Source organism: Python bivittatus, unplaced genomic scaffold, assembly GCF_059951505.1.
Source record: "Python bivittatus isolate LINGU-HERP-01145 unplaced genomic scaffold, Pbiv_v1 ctg000580_np1212, whole genome shotgun sequence".
Lineage (NCBI taxonomy): Eukaryota > Metazoa > Chordata > Lepidosauria > Squamata > Pythonidae > Python > Python bivittatus.
Window position 1 is genome coordinate 5,751,827 of NW_028277087.1, and position 16,259 is coordinate 5,768,085.

The following is a 16,259-nucleotide window of genomic DNA, read 5'->3' on the forward strand; positions in this document are numbered from 1 at the left end:
GTTTTTAAAAATGGAGGAAAAAAACATCAGTAATCTGTGCTATGCTGATGACACTACTCTGGTAGCTGAAAATGCAAAAGTTCCGCAAATTCTAGTAATGAAAGTCAAGGACCACAGTGGAAAAATGGCACTACGATCAAGAAGAAGACCAAACTAATCAGAATGGGTACAGCAATGTCCTTAGGACTGAAATGATGACACTGCAGCGGTAGATAGTTTTTGTCTTTTAGGACTATCAACAGTGAAGGAACCAGCAGTCAAGAAACACACTGAAGGCCAGCACTTGGCCTTGGAATACATATTCAGATGCCATAATACATCTACATCTTCAGAGATCAAGCAGAGGGTTGTCATGTATGATGACCTGTACATGGCATAAGCATGAAGAAAGGCACAGAAATATAAAAGAGCAGGTAAATCAAAGCCACCTGGAGAGAGGAGACATAACAGAAACTAGACTGTTGTCTTTTCTTTGGTGCGAATGGAGGCAGTATATGAGCACAATAAATGTCACTGTTTATGGCACATGGAGTTATTATCTGTCATTAGGGTGGGTTAGAGTCCCGATAGAAAAGAATGTAGCAGTGCTGGGATAGCCATAGTAAAGTCAATGCATAGTATTACCAGATGTTACATTCTTATTGTAAAGGTCACAGTTTGATTTATATTGCATTTTTTATCATTCCCATGTAACATTTCTTGGCGTATATAACCCATAAACTTGCCTAGTTTGGAGCTCTTTTGAGTTCTTTTGGTCAGAAGTCCAGTGACTACTATAGTTGGGCATGCCAATAAAAGATACTTTGTTGTATCTCTCTCCAAATGCTTTGGTTCCTTATGTAAGTGGGTAATTTCCCGCACAACAGTCTGGCGTAGTCAGCAGGTACTGACTATGGTTCATTGATATAATCCAGTAGTTAAAAGGCTTAAATACTTCCCTACTGTCCACGCAAGGAAGAGAGCTTGGTATTTATATTTGTTAGTGATAAACCAAGATATGCTGTTTTGTATTAAGGCAAACATGGTTTGTCCACAAAACAAGATCTCAATATTTGGCCTTGTAGCACAGAAGTAGGCTATGGGGAAGAAATTTGTATCTTTATATAAAAATGTATATTCTATACTTCTAACGCATATGTACCACTCAGGTGCTGTAATTTTATTTATTCATCTATCAAATTTATATAGCTGCCTACCTCACGAATGTGACTCTGGGCGATGTATAATAAAACCAACAATTAAAATCTTGATAACCATTAAACAATTAAAACTTTAATATTCTATCTTAACTCATTAAATCTTGTTCCTGGTTGTACTGGGAACCTCCTGGCTTCACTTGGTTGCAAACACACGTATGTTTCAGTAAATTAAAGCAGATAAACCAAAGCAATGCTTCTTGGCTATCATAGGAAAGGCTCATAACTTGGTAGTGAAACACATGTTTTGTGCAGAATCCTAGACTAAATCTCTGGCATTTATAGTTCATGGGATTTCACTAGCACCAGAGCTGGAAAACTTGTGTTTCTGTACAAAGTTTTGGAGGTCCTCTAGAACAGAAATGGGCACCCTGTGTCTAGAGTCATACACAGTGCACACTGTAATTTCAAAGCCCTCTCCAAGTGATCAGTTCAGATCTTTGACAATAGTGATCCTCCCTGTCCTGACAGCTTAGAGAACAGGGAAGAAGTGGGCTAAAAGAGAGAATGGGCCCCACCTTCTCTAAGTACAGTGGGGGCGCTATCAAAATTTGCTTTGAACTGTATTGCCTGCTTTGCCTGCTGCGGGCTACTGCTTGTCTACACCAGCCTGATCAACTTTGCAAATAACTGCTACAGCCCTCTCCCTGAAGTAATGTATGACTCAACAATTTAAAAACTGCTCCCCTCACCTCAAAGAAAGTTGCATTTATTATTCTTGTCTGCCAGATTAAGAGATAATATAGTGTGGTGGCAACACAACTGACCAGCAAATTAAATCCCACCTCTATGATGATCCCATAAGAAGGGAACCTAGGCAGACCCCTTGCTTTCCACCTCAGTCTCCCCCTCCGTCTGAAAAACGAGATAGTAGTCAACACTCTCACAAGTGTGATGCAAGGATTTCAACAAGAACAGCACATGCATATCCCTCTGAATTCTCTAAAATATTATTAAATTATTTCAAAGTGTTTCTATTATCCATTTGGCCTTTCCATTGACTAGCAAAATTGAGGGGAACAAACAACACAGTACTCACGATAGATCTGGATTATCTGCACTGTTATCGATGCTAAACTGCTCGATTTCTGGCCCAACCTCAGCAACAAATTCAGCCAGCTTCTGAGCAGTTACCATGACTTTAGGGTCCACTGAAAGGCAAGAGAAAGAGAAAAGAATCTTCAGAAAAAAGATTTTTTGCAAGGAAACAGTACACACAGAGGTACTATCAATAGGGCCTTATTTTGAATGCTACTGAAAGGTAGAATAAATAAACCATAGGAAGCTGTTTTTCATCATTAGTCCCTGATACAAAAATGCCAAAGACTGAACTTAGGACAACCTGCATGTGAAACCTCTGCTGTACTACTGAAGCCATGACTCCTCCTTCATCAGCCTCCTCTCCTCTATCACAAACTTAGTGCAAGACTGTTGAGGAAAAAAAAAATCTTTCCCTGAGGCTCAGTGGCTCCCCCTATCCACAATATGTAGACAAATACAATTCAAATGGTGCACAAAAATGTAAATTTTTGGAGAAAAGATTAAGAGTTATTTGAGATTATTTAGAATGAGAGCCAGTTAGATGTCTAATGGCTCTAAAAAAAATTTGTGTTAAGTGCACGGGTGCATCAGAAAACATGGACTGCATTTGCATCAGACACTCTGCTATAAAGTGGCTTGGTAAACAATACCACTGCAGTCTATTTATCACCCAATCAGCCAGACTGTAATCTTAACTACAATCTATTACCATGGCTATCTTACCTTTAACATGTTTTGGTACACCATCCAAACTCTGATTGCTTACTGTGGCTACATGTGTTTTGCTAGGCAAAAAGATGGGCTGGTTGAATAGTCACATAGCAAAAACACTTTTGCAGTAGTGATCTCCACTCCCCCTGCTTTTTCTGCATCTTCGGTGGACATGCAGTGGGTTGATCACAACCATGAAGGTGGAGGAAAGACTCATCCGTCACTCACCCTATGCCTGGTAGCTTGAACCTGACTGAGCCCTCTTGTTTTCGTCTCCATTTTTTGAAGTTGAAAGAAAAAACAAAAAATGTGGAGGTACATAATACAAATGTGACTTGAGTATCTGATTTTGGCCCTAGAAGAGATGGTGGGCATAACCTGATAATCTGAAGCAGAGTAAGCAAGCTATTCTCTTGGGCACAGTTAATCCTGAAAGAAGCTCAGTGACATGGAACACGTGAGTAGAGTCACCAAAGTGACTCAACTGATAGCAGCAGCAACTATGAAAATTAATTAGATAGGATGTTAACACTCCTACTTCAGATGAATGATGGAATAAGGATTTGGGGCATGTTCTTTATGACTAGTGTTAAAAATATAAGATTTATGGATGATCAGTTGACAGAATAAAGTACAGAATGCTGGCCTTTAGTCCCTACCTTAATTTGTTCAGCATGCATCTGGACTACTTAGAGATCCAAAAGCATTCTTAGTAACTTAAGAAAACTGGCAGTTTCACTCTTACATTTAATATTGCTGGATACCCAGCCTCACTCTTGTGGGTCCCTAATTAGTTTACAATGGCTGAGGAAGCAACATAGCTTTTTTAAGGGACCAAACTGATTCATTCAACTAAATGCTAATGACTTTTACAAAGCAACAAGGAACCTGCTTGGCCTAGAGAGTCATTATCAATTAGACTAGACTATTTATGGGCTAGAAAGATCAATCAACCTTGCCTAATATGCATCAACTTCCTCTTTTCCTATGGAAACTTGAGGAAAATACCAAGATGTAGTTCTGGAAATTTGTCCTGCTGAGTAAAGACTAGAGAGGTCTGCAGGAAACAGAACAATGATTTCACAGTTGATATAATGCTATCTCCCTCTGGAAGGAATGGGCCATTGTCTTGGAGCCTGTGAGCTTCTCTCTTTTTTCTCTGATCTCTGTAAAATGATGAGGTTAGTGATGTTAGGTAATCATTTTCAGTCCTACTTTTTAGTGTGAAGAAATAGTTATCAAGCCAGTAAACCTTTCCAAAGCAGAGAAAAAACGCTATTTTTTTAAAATGGGGAATACCTGTGATAGTTCCTTTAAAAAAAGGGGGGAAAAGCATGGCTCCTGGGACTAGTAGGCTGAAGAGGAAACCGTACACACAGCAGAGGGCTCCGCTTCTTGCCTACCAATAATGGGGACTAGCAGATTGAGCACTGGGTGATCTCCATGTGAAAGACTGTGTATACTCTTGCCAAAAGGCTTGGGGTTAGTCAAAGTGAGGCTGCAGAAGGTATGCATGGATGAGTGTGGCACAAGGCCTAAAGGATGCAGCTTTGGATTGTGCACAGTGGCTAGACACAGCTAGTAACCACCCAGCATGCTGGGAGCTTCAAGTGATGAAACTGGCTATAGGCTTTCCCATAGGGATAGTAGCACTACTCAGTGATGGTGAACGGCTGTGCTGAATGCATCTGTCCTACTGCTCTGTAGGCATTCTTCAATGGCCCCTACTTAACCATGCTGTCATTTTACCCAGTGGAGCTATAGATGCCGCACAAGAAAGCTGTGCAAATCTTTGTTGAGGCAATTCAACAGCACTGCCCTGACCAATGGCCCCACACTTCATGCCACCTTGAGTGGAGAATCCACACAGGCGCAGTTCATGCTTCCATCTTGGCAAAATAATCAGCCATGTTCCCTTGGGTTGCTCTGCTTTGCAGGGTCAGTGAGGGGCACAATTTCCCTCCAGTGCTGGTCAAGATGACATATCAAACTGGTGAAAGATGCACACAGCTCACAGGACCAGGAGCACATGCCTGAATGGAATATTTAGGCTTGAGAGGGAAGGCGGTATCTATCTATCTATCTATCTATCTATCTATCTATCTATCTATCTATCTATCTATCTATCTATCTATCTATCTATCTATCTATCCATCCATCCATCCATCCATCCATCCATCCATCCATCCATCCATCCATCCATCCATCCATCCAATATTTAAGGTGCCCATGCAGCATGTGACCTGGGTAGTGAAAAACAATTAAAATTAATAAAAATAGCAGCAACAATAACAAAAAACACAAAAATGCATCATGCCAGGACACACATATCAACATTCACAACCCTTTGAAACACAGGCTTTCTAAACAACCCAGCACACTGCCTGGGAAAAAGCAAAGTTTTCGATTCCTTACGGAAGGCCAGAATCTATGGGGTTATGCTGTTCTACAAGGCAGGCACAGCAGCAGAGAAAGTGGAAAATATAGTAACACTCTTCAAATACCTGAAAGGATGTCATGCAGAAGAAAGCCAAGCTCTATCATAACCCAAGTGTAGGACATGGAAGGCAAATTACAATTAAATGTTTTTTAAAAGGCTTCTTAACAATAGCAGCTCGACGGAAGAACTAATGACCCAGATGGGGTGGGCTCTCCTTTTCAAGTGGAGGTAGAGAGCCATTTGTTGGAAATGCTCATTCTGGATTCCTGTAGGCCCAAATGACTCCTTCCAGCAATACCAATCTAGATGTAAGCTGCTTGTGGAATACTGGCCTTTCATGGAATGCCCTTTCAGAAACATTGGTGAAGCCCTGAACATCTCCCGTGGCAAAGAAACAGGTCACTTACATGGGGGATTGGGCTTTTAACCTGACCTCTGAAAACAGGCAACTGGGGCTCTACAAATTAAGGGGTGCTCTGGGAGCTGCAAAAAGGGTTCTGACAGGGCTGCTCATAGCAGATGCAGAAATGCAACCACAGCTTCCTTGTTCTGGGTACAGAAGGTTCCAGGTTCAATCTGTAGTACACCCAGTTGAAGCAAACAGAAGGTGAGGGTGACAATCTTGGCCTTTAATCAGGGGCTGCATTCTATACAGTAGATACAACCTAAATTTCATTTTGATTCATTTACATTAGTCTTTAATTAAAATCAAACTCCCTTTCCATTTTTTATTCAATTGATCTCCTGCTTCTCTCTATACGCAAAAGTTTTATTTCACAATTTTCTCACATTAAAAATGCCAATTCGTAAGAACTTCTGGAGGCCTGGGGGTCACACTGAAGGCTTTTGGCAGCTGCGTATAATCTTGAGACCTCAGGCTGTATCAACAGACTAGATTCTGGGCTACACAGAAAAATCACCTAAGCTGTTTGTGGCATTTCCTAAGAGCATTGCCTCCTCTTTGGTTTCACCTACCATCAGGGAATAGGCTCATCAAAGACTGGGAATTTTCTGAAAGCCTCAGGGAGTCCGCTTTGCTTGAAGTTTCTTTTAGGGACTGTGCCTTTGCCTGATCACTGTTGGGTCTATCACTGCTGGAACTGGAAATCTGTGCGCGTGGCGGTTGCTGCTTCAGCACTGACCCAGCAGATAAGAGTGTCTGGGTCCCAATTGTGGATTTCTTCAGTTTTCTGGCTCTCACAGCCCTTTGCAGGATCCCAGGCCTTCTCCTTTGAAAGAGCTTCTTCTTGATATTTGCTACTTTCCTCCTGTACAAAAGAATCCTCACAGCTTCTGAGATTTGCTGCTCAGAGGTCTTCTTGTCTTTGGTTTCTTCCTTTGCTGTAGACATAAGCCGCTCCATCTCATCCAGCTTCAGCTTATAATACTTGTATTCAAGGCTTCCCTCATCATGAAGAAACCTGTTTTATGAGAAGAAGATAGTTTAATCAACACTGGTAGCTAGATGGGAGATGGGAACCATCCCCTTGTTCCGTCAGGGACCTTCACTCAGAGATAACATAGATGAAGACAGCTATAAACAGGACCCCAATTCTTCCTCCTTCTACTCCTTTTCTATTTCTCCCCACTTCACAGGCTGCTGGGGAGGGGAGATTGCTCTTCCAAAGCCTGAACTAATAGCATGTAAATAGTTTTCAAATTAGGCTAAGGATTTGCTTGCACTGACTGTTCATTCTTGCTTAGAAGGCTTGAATGCAGGCCTGGATGGCCAACAATACTGGCTCTATCACCTACTCATATATAATAAGAAAGGCAGGCGAACAACTATTTAAACCCTTCTCTCCTACAAGACACAAGAGAGACTGTGGCAGAGCTTTTTATGCACCTCTGACAATTATGGCCACCTCTTCAAGTCTTGTCTTGCACATAAGTAAGCAACTGAAATTTACCTTAAGAGCAAAGGGCTCTCTCACCACTTTTCTAAATGGTGGTGGTGGTGGTGGAAGAGACTTAGGAGATTCTGAGGGGAAGGGACTACATAGTCCTTTGTCATGTCTCAGCTTGGAAGAAAGTGAAAATCAGACAGTAACATTCAGTATGCATATGTGAGTTATTTATGGACTGGTGTTTACTGTGTATGCTAAGAATAATTCAAAGAAGAAAAAAAAGTAGCTGAGATACCATGAAAACAAAGTGGTTCTATCTGAAGCCTACTGAGAGTCCCCATTCCTTGCAAGAGACATGAGTATGAACAAAACGTATTCTGTGGAAGCCCCCATTTTATGTAACTCTCTTCCCTTGGAGATATGAGTGACCCCAACCCTTCTTACTTTTCACAAGCAAGGGAAGACAGTGTAATTCATAATTCCAAACCCATGTAACTATCAGAATTTGTAACCCCCCAAAGGAGGAACTTGCCACTTGAGACAGAGAGCAGCCCCTTCAGCCAGGGACTGCAGGCATGGTCAACTAACCTTCCCCAAGAGGACACCTCTTAGAAATCACCCTTTGTGAGCTGCCTGATGCCAGTTTCCTTAACAGTGCAGGCAGCACACAGAGTCAGAGAGGAAGAGTGCTAGACTTAAAGACAGAGACTACATATGTACATCATGGTAACTTATATTGGGTAAGAAGATAAGCTACCAATAGTGGCTTAGCATTTGTCTGAATCCAGGGGAATATTTAGCAGCAATTAATTCTCCAAGAAAATGATGCCAGATACAGACATAGTCACATAGCAGTCATTCTTCAACAGTGACTCCATTGCTCCCCAATTATAGCATTTTCACTGGGTGACCACATAAACTATAATAAAGTATGCTGTACAAAAGTACTCAGAAAGCATTTTTAAGGCTGTTTCAAGGAAGGGGATGAAGCTTGGGATGGGTAATCTGGTCTAAATAAGATAAAAGGCCTCAGCTGAAAACTATGCTTGATCTAGGGTCCTAAAATTCAGCCATATTTATTTGCTTATTTAAGCACATTGAGGTATCAATGGGTTCCTGAATAGAATAGGACATCTTAAACCAGTCATTTATTTTCTAACTTACCTTGTAGAATCATCACAAAGATATGATAAAAATGGGGCTAGATATTGCCTCCAAGCTCCTTGAATGATCCAAAGACAAGAAACAAGTAAGATAAGTACCAATACTCCGGGTTGTGTCTCAATTCAGCCTTCTCTTTCCCTGTTAACATGCCAGAAACCATCGCATTCACTAGTTTTTCAATCGTCTCAACAACTTTCCTATCCGCACGCTGCGGGGCTATGCAAACAAAGAACAAGTACCAAAACAAGAAAAAAAAATTAGAAGTCATAATAACAATGAAGGTAGCAACTTGATGTCTTCCTGCTAGTAAATTTATCACACAATTCCAAAAAGTGTATGTTCATCACCATTATTATTGGTGACGTACGCAAGTCTGTTTAAGTGTTCAGTTTAATTCTGTACCATAAAATGTGTGGGCTCTATGTGCACTGAAGAGTTTTACTCTGTGCCACAGGCTACAGCCCCAATATATATCTCTTACCATTTGTACTTACCAGAGACTCAAAAACTTTACTTAGAATGTCCCCTGACTAATCACTTAGTGGCTTTTTTTAATAAATCCAGCTATTTATACATTCTTCAGTACAGATTCCTGGACAGCATAATCAACAAATCTGATTACAGAATGTTGCAGTCAACAAGCAAGTTAAGAGAAACCTACCTGTAATTGCATTTTGAATTGCCGGGGTGGGGGTGGGGGGAGAACGACAGGAGATATTCCTTAACAATAGGCTTACTACCTTCTGTTTGTCACATCATTTTTCCAGGCCTCCCCTCACATTTTGTCAGCTGACAACCTAGTTCCCAGTACACAGAGACCGGCTACTATATGTCTTGTTTAAAGAAGATGGTTTGTTCTTAAGCAATGGTATTCTTCCATTATGCATAGTCAATATTTTGTCACGTCCTCTATTTAAAGACCATGCACTGAACTTTTTTGGGAATTGGGATGGAAGTAGAGGCTGCTCCATCTACTCAATGTACCTGCTTGGAATTTCAGTACTGTATCTCCACAGATGGTGTACTTCCCCTTCCCTGGTTCAAAAGATAGACTAGTGTTGGAGGTCTACTAAATCAGGTAGGTTACAACATCTTAGAACAATAAGATCACCAACAAGAGGCAGGGGAAAAGAACAGGCTCACAAGTGCAAGCCAGTTGCAAAATGAAGGGGCCTGGGGGAAAAGCAGGTTAACTACAAGGCATGGAACCAGGTTACCTGAGGGACTGCCTCTCCCCCATGACTTCAACCTGTCCCACCCGATCACACAGAGAGGGCAGGCTCCGGACCCCCTCGGCAAAAGAGCTCTGACTAGCGGGGTCCAGAAGGCGGGCCTTCTCTGCTGTAGCCCCCGCCCTTTGGAATACCTTGCCCTGGAGGTGAAATTGGCCCCCTCACTCCTGGCCTTTCAGAGGGATCTGAAGACCTGGCTCTGCCATCTGGCCTGGGGCAAGGAGGGAAGTCATCAAGTGTGGGGTTGGCTAGCCCCTTAGAGGACTGGCATTGCTGCCTTGAACCATCGGCCTCCTGGACTTTTTCTTTTCTTTTTTGTAATTGTGTATATAGGCTTTTAATTGTATATTTATTTATTGTCTTTAATGAGTTGTGAGCTGCCCAGAGTCCCCCATTGGGGGGAGATGGGCGGGGACAAATTTAATAACTAACTAACTAACTAACTGAATGCACCCAAATGACAACATTCTAAAAACCTTATTCCAGACCTCCATTCAGAGGACTTCAGAGGCAATGGATAAAACTACCCTGCAGAGGGACAAAATCCACTGTTTCCAAAGCAGCCCAGAGAACTGATAAAATTACATTTGTATCGACTACCTAAGTATTCAACTGCCCTATTTTTTTTTTTTTGTAAATTTCAGATTAAGCCAACATTTAGTTTCAAATGACATCCCTCTCCCTATGGTTTGTTAGATTGAGGTCTTACAGTCATGCTGTGATGATTTAAGTACATAAATAAAAAACTAACAAAAAGATAGTAATTTAAAGAGCTTAACTGAGGCGAGGAGAGGTAATCCCGATACTATTAAATAAGATACTGCAATCCAGAAATCTATCAGTAGAACTCCTCTTTCTGTTTAACCTTCCAAATCAATCTACAATTTTAAGAATCTGAATGAGATATTTTTATTTTTAAGCCTTTTGTATGAGAGAAGCAGGATTTAAAAAAAAATTAAAACAAACACAAATCTGTTTCTGGATGAGTATTTCTGAATCTGCCTTAAAACTTTGGAAATGTGAAAAGCCGGCATTAGGATCAATCAGATAAATAGCCTCTTCTAAGGAGATGCCAGGTGCAACACACTTATCTTAAAACCCAAACCTTCCTTTTTCCACCTTGCACAAGAATAAAACCTTCCCAATAAAATGACAACATATGTTGAATTGGGAATGGCTGCATTATTATATAGCTAAAATAAAGTTCCAGGATGAAATGGTTACATTGCAGATAAAGAAGATCTGAGTTCAAATTTCTACTCAGAATGAAATTTTGAGACAGCCTCTCTTCCTCAACCTAGTGTATTTCATAGAGATTAAATGAAAGGCAGAACATCCCAGAACATCACTCCTGATTGCTCTGGGACATACACTCCTGATTGCTCCTCGCTCTTAATTTTAGGTCTGATTTCCATGACATTCCACTGACCCTGAGCTGGAGGACTGGCAGCTGGTCTCTTTAACTGCATCTGGCAGCCACTTTTCTCCAACCAACTTTGCAAGTTTTCTATATATTCTCTTCCAAACAAAGCAGAAGTATCAAAATTGGGAAATAAGGTAGGAGGAGGGGCCAGTTCCTGGATGCTTAGGGCCTCCAAGATTTTTTCTTGCCTGAAAGCAGAGGCCAGGGCGAAGGTTTGCCCCAAAAGGGCCAAGGATTTGCGGCAGAGGGAAACTGTAGTCTCAAAAGCAGCGGCCATCTGCCTTGAGTCACTGAAGCTATTTGTTTTGATGCTGAGCTCATAGGCATTACAGGCCATCAGCAGAGGTGTGGTGCTCCTGAGCAGGTAGTCCTGGAGCCGCATCACATACCGGTCAAAAGGCTTAATGACCTCAAAAAAACAATTCTTGGTCACCATCACCCTTTTCTCCAACAGCAGATTCAAAAACTGGCTGTCCACTTTTGGTGTTCTCAGAGCTGCATGTTGCAGTGTCTTGACGCTGGTCATACAGAAATCTTGGTGCTCAGCTTTCAGCAAGCACTTAAACGATGCCAGCATTTTGGCACAGGTCTCTGTCTCCAATGTGAAGAGCACCCGGAAAAGTTCTGAATACTCTGGGTCTCTCTTAATTTCATGGAACCCAGCCCATTTGATTATTTCAACCCCAAAATTTGCAAAAATATCAGAAGGATCTATAAGTTCCAAGTCTGGTTCCTTGATGCGGGCATACCCTGTAGATTTCAGATTTCCCTCTTGCTGTAGCCCCCTTTGAGAGGCCAGACCTGGCCTTTGGTTATGTTGGGGTCGAGGAGAAGGTAGAGTTCTCTGCTTGGAGTGATCCACAGGATTTAACAGAAGATCATCTGCTGGGGACAAAGTTTTAGTGGCCCATTTCTTGAGACGAGCAGCCAACTCCTCCTTACTTCTGGCCACGCCTTGAGTTGCCATACCACGTTTCCCTCGGGGACTTCTTCCCCTCCCAATGTTCAAAGAAGGGCTGAATTCTCTCTCAGTCTCAAGTCCATGCTCCAGGTCATAATTCTGACTACATGCAGTCCTATAATCCTCTTCCAAAAGCCCTGGTGACCTGAAATCACCCAACAGTTCTGGTGAATCATAGTCAGCATCACGGCATCTGGAAGGTTCTCGAACAGGAGCCCGGCCATATTCCCGTTCCCGTGAGGCAGAGCGTCCATAGTCCCGATCTCGGGAAGATGGACCAGCATAATCTCTTTCCACTGAAGATGAATGACCATAGTCTTGTTCGTATGAAGTTAGCTGGCCATAATCCCGATTCCGTGAGGACAATTCAGTGCTGCTTTTGGAATAGTAATCCTCCTCCTCTGTGACATGGCTGCTGGACCTATAAGAAGGCAGCGAATACTCATCTCTAGCATCTTTCCTCCAGTCACCCTGCATGAACTTCCCACCATCATGAAAATCTTCCTCCTCCTCATTGTACTGGGCCCGTGTGACTGGCCGCGAGTGAACTGCACAAAGAAACAAAAGAGAGCTGCTGCTCACAGAGGTACTGAACTTTAATATAACCATCCACTGACCCACAAAAATCTTAATTTGGAAGAGCCGAAAAAGCTTAGCCAGTATATCATACAATTCTATATTCTACTGGAACATCAAACATTACCTAATCAAAGGTAAAACAATCTGTTTAGTAAATCAGGATAATTTATAACTAAGCTGAAATTGAACATTATTTGCACTGTTGTTTTTTGCATCACTATCACACATTTCTCTGACTGGCCTTTTTGACAAATGGATACAGTTGCTACACCAAACTCACTGAATTCAGCAGAACGTCCAACCGGAAACAGCGGGGCTGCTTGAAAATAAGTACCATACAGTATCTGTATTTAGGAACTTGCAAACCTAACAGTTCAGTTTCCCTTTCTTTCTAGTGCTGCTCTTTTCTCCATTCAGACCCCACCTTACCAAAAAAAAGCATTAAATAAAATAGTGTGCTGATGACTGATAAAATGAAGAAAGAGCTAAAGCAAGGCGTAATAACTATTAGGCAGGCTAGAGTAGTTCATTTTTGTGAGGTGAGAAAGAATGCCATTGTTTAGCTGAAGGAGCCTTCCACTGTGTAAAGATTCTTATTTGAGGGGGGAAATAACCTTTTTAACACTGCATCTGGCAGAAGGGCTTTTCCTTTCCCGCTCAGTCACACTGCTTCAGATACAAGAACCCAGCAATGAATGCCCATCAGCCAACTAGCCAGCTTATAGGGTTGCACTGTCTGCAGCCAAGAAGCACAAGAATACACTTCTTCCCTTTATTCCTCCAGCAGAAACTTCTGCTTCTTGGCCACCTCTTGCCTTGATTAGGGCAATCTTCTCTCTGGCCTTCTGTCTTTCATTTACAACCAGCCCTCCAGAGCCAAAGTTATTCAGCTTCCCTGACACTCTTAACTATGTGATAACCATACAGTTTCCATACTAGAGTCACATTCAGTTCCTGGGAACTTCAGGAACAATTCCATACAGATTTGCTGGCAAAACATAGAAGTTTTTTTGTTGCTACTTAGGTTAGTCAGGTGCTGCCATCTGCTGAAGTGACTCCTTAATTCTCCTCATTGGTTCCCTGTCTGCTTCTAAATTCTGTAAAAATGTTGGTTTTCTCTTTCTCAATGCCTTTCATTGCTTTGCCTTTCCATACTGCTCTAAACTGATAACTCAGTACGTCCTCTTCTTTGATCCTCAGGTGCCTAGCTCCATCATCTCACGTTCTCTAAAGTTCTTTACAGAAATGATCTGTCACTGCTTTTTTCCTAGGGTGATTTTTTACTTTCCTGTCTAGTCTAGTGGTCTCCCATCCTAGGACTAAGCAGCCCCAATCCTGCTTTGAAGTCTTTTACATCTGAAATTGCCTCCAGAATAGCTCCATGACAGATTTCCATTACTTCTCAAAATGCATGCTTTCTAGAAATATGTTGGCATGTTTCCCAAGCGCCAAATAATACATTATTAAAAAAAATCAGATTATTCTATTGCACACACACACTTCCATCTCCCCCTTCCTGCTGCTTCCATGAATATACTGTGGTCTATAAACCTCTTGAGGTAAGTATCTGCCAAATATATATTTTCTTGGAGGGGGTAGCAAACAAGTAGCAAACACACCGAGGAAGTTTTTTACCCCACAGTAGGCTATATGGAGTGGCTTCAAAGGGGAATAACAGATTAAAAGACAATCCTTCTTCGCAATCCTTCCTTTCATATAGTTCCAGAGATACTCAGCTTTGGAAATTGGTAGCCAGCTTGAAGTTATTTCGTGCATATACAACAGCAAAGGAAGGTTAAGAAAAAAAAAGCAATGCAAAAGAACAGGAAAGGAAAGCCATAGTAATCTGAGTTGAGTCTCCAAGCTCAACGTAAGCTTCACTATCACATGACAGCGAAACAGTGTTATATAAAAATATAAGAGCAGCATTGCTACATAAGATTAAAGGCTTTTGATTTCCACTGCCACTGAGGGTAATAATAATTTTGCAAGGCCCTGAAGACATGGTTTTGCCAACAGGCATGGGGACACGGGAGCATGGTGGAGCCGGTGGAGTGGCTCTGCTGATTGCTTTGATGAATGGGATTATAGGCTGTGAGTTTTATGTACTTTATGACTTTTTTATATGCTTTTACAGATAGATTTTAAATTGTTGTATTTTTGTTGCTGCTTTTATATTTGTTTTGTTTGTAAGCTGCCCAGAATCATATATATAAGATAGGCAACTATATAACTTTGAATAATAAATAAGTAAGATGCCCATGAAAGTGCACAATCAGGAGAGGAGCACGATCACACTTCCACTCAGAGTCCTAAATAGGTGGCAGTAGTTGACTTCATAAAGATTAGAGAGGAATTTGGCCAATCAGTGCTACCTCTAAGTTGGTGAAGAGCCTCATCGATTGGATCACTTCGGTCCAGACGGTATCGTTTTGCCTTGGCTTGCATGATTGCTTCAAAAGACTCCCGTGTCATCCGTCGGGAGGCCATCTTGACTCTGCAACCAAAAGTGAGGAAGCTTAAGAATAAGCATTTGCCAATGACATCTTTTTATGTCCTAAACTTTCATGAAAGACAGGTCTAAGTAAGATTTCTAGATCATCAACCATTCAAGCCCAGACCTGCTTAGATTCAGCAGAAGACCTGTATTTTATTGTGGGAAGAATCAGTCACATGGAATAAAAAGCAAGGGTTGTAAGAACTCTTGCTTTTACTGTGAATAAACTGGGTTGTTTAGAGCACTATCTAAACTCAATATCTTAGTTTAGTAACATTACTCTTGACTGCATCAAGATCACTGGAGGGAGAGAACATGAAGAAAAGCACTTAATTTCACCCCAAAATCCCAATGCAAATTTATTATTTTCTCACAAGAATTGTGAATGTATGTTATATGATCTATGGTGCCATTTTTTTTTTTAGCATGATTGAGGGTTACAAACTGTGGCTTCCCACAGCACCAATTCTGTCAGGACCATAACACTACAGGATATTAAACAAGCTTATAAATTCCAGAAATCCAAAAATGAAATTATACTTAACCACCAATCAATACAATTCATTAATATTTGTATACATGACAATCAAACAATAAATGGTTAAACATTTAGCACATTTAATTTAATGAGACACAGACACAAAGAAGAAGTTCAGAGAGTAGCAGGGGAAGTGGGGTTGTGTCAAGAAGCAATTCACTTTACATGGTGTATAGTTTACACACAAGACAGAAAGAGGGAAAAAAAGAGATTCTTGCCACAACAAAGAAAGGAAGAATTTTTGAGGCTTCCTGCCACAGCAAAGGAGAAACATTTCTAATGTGCAACTCATACATACATGCTGGATTAGAGCACCTTTTGCACACACAGGCACTACTTCACTTGGGAAAGGAGAAAAAAAAATAGAGAGAAGTGGCAGAGTGAAAGAAAAAGAGTAACATTTCTTTACAGTGCTGGACTACATTAACATACAGTTCTGGTCCTATAAAGCTGGTGTTAGATACATCACCTTGCCAACAAAGATCTGCATAATCAAATCTATGGTTTTTCCAGTAGCAATGTATGGCTGTGAGAGCTGGACCATAAAGAAGGCTGAGCGCCAAAGAATTGATGCCTTTGAACTGTGGTGCTGGAGAAGACTCTTAGGAGTCCCTTGGACTGCCAGAAGGT

General features: G+C 41.3%; 1 protein-coding gene across 3 annotated transcripts in view; it reads right to left on the reverse strand.

The window, feature by feature from the left end:
- SUGP2 (SURP and G-patch domain containing 2) overlaps window positions 1–16,259 on the reverse strand; it is a 39,199-nt gene that overhangs the window by 19,201 nt on the left and 3,739 nt on the right. For all 3 annotated transcript variants that reach the window (XM_007430715.4, XM_088149428.1, XM_007430714.4), the window contains exons 2-6: window positions 14,970–15,091; window positions 11,061–12,563; window positions 8,498–8,615; window positions 6,364–6,809; window positions 2,236–2,347 (exon numbers count right to left, since the gene is read on the reverse strand). In XM_007430715.4, coding sequence (XP_007430777.1) covers window positions 2,236–2,347; window positions 6,364–6,809; window positions 8,498–8,615; window positions 11,061–12,563; window positions 14,970–15,084 — 2,294 coding nt within the window. In that variant the 5' untranslated portion in view covers window positions 15,085–15,091. The remainder of the gene's footprint in view (window positions 1–2,235; window positions 2,348–6,363; window positions 6,810–8,497; window positions 8,616–11,060; window positions 12,564–14,969; window positions 15,092–16,259) is intronic.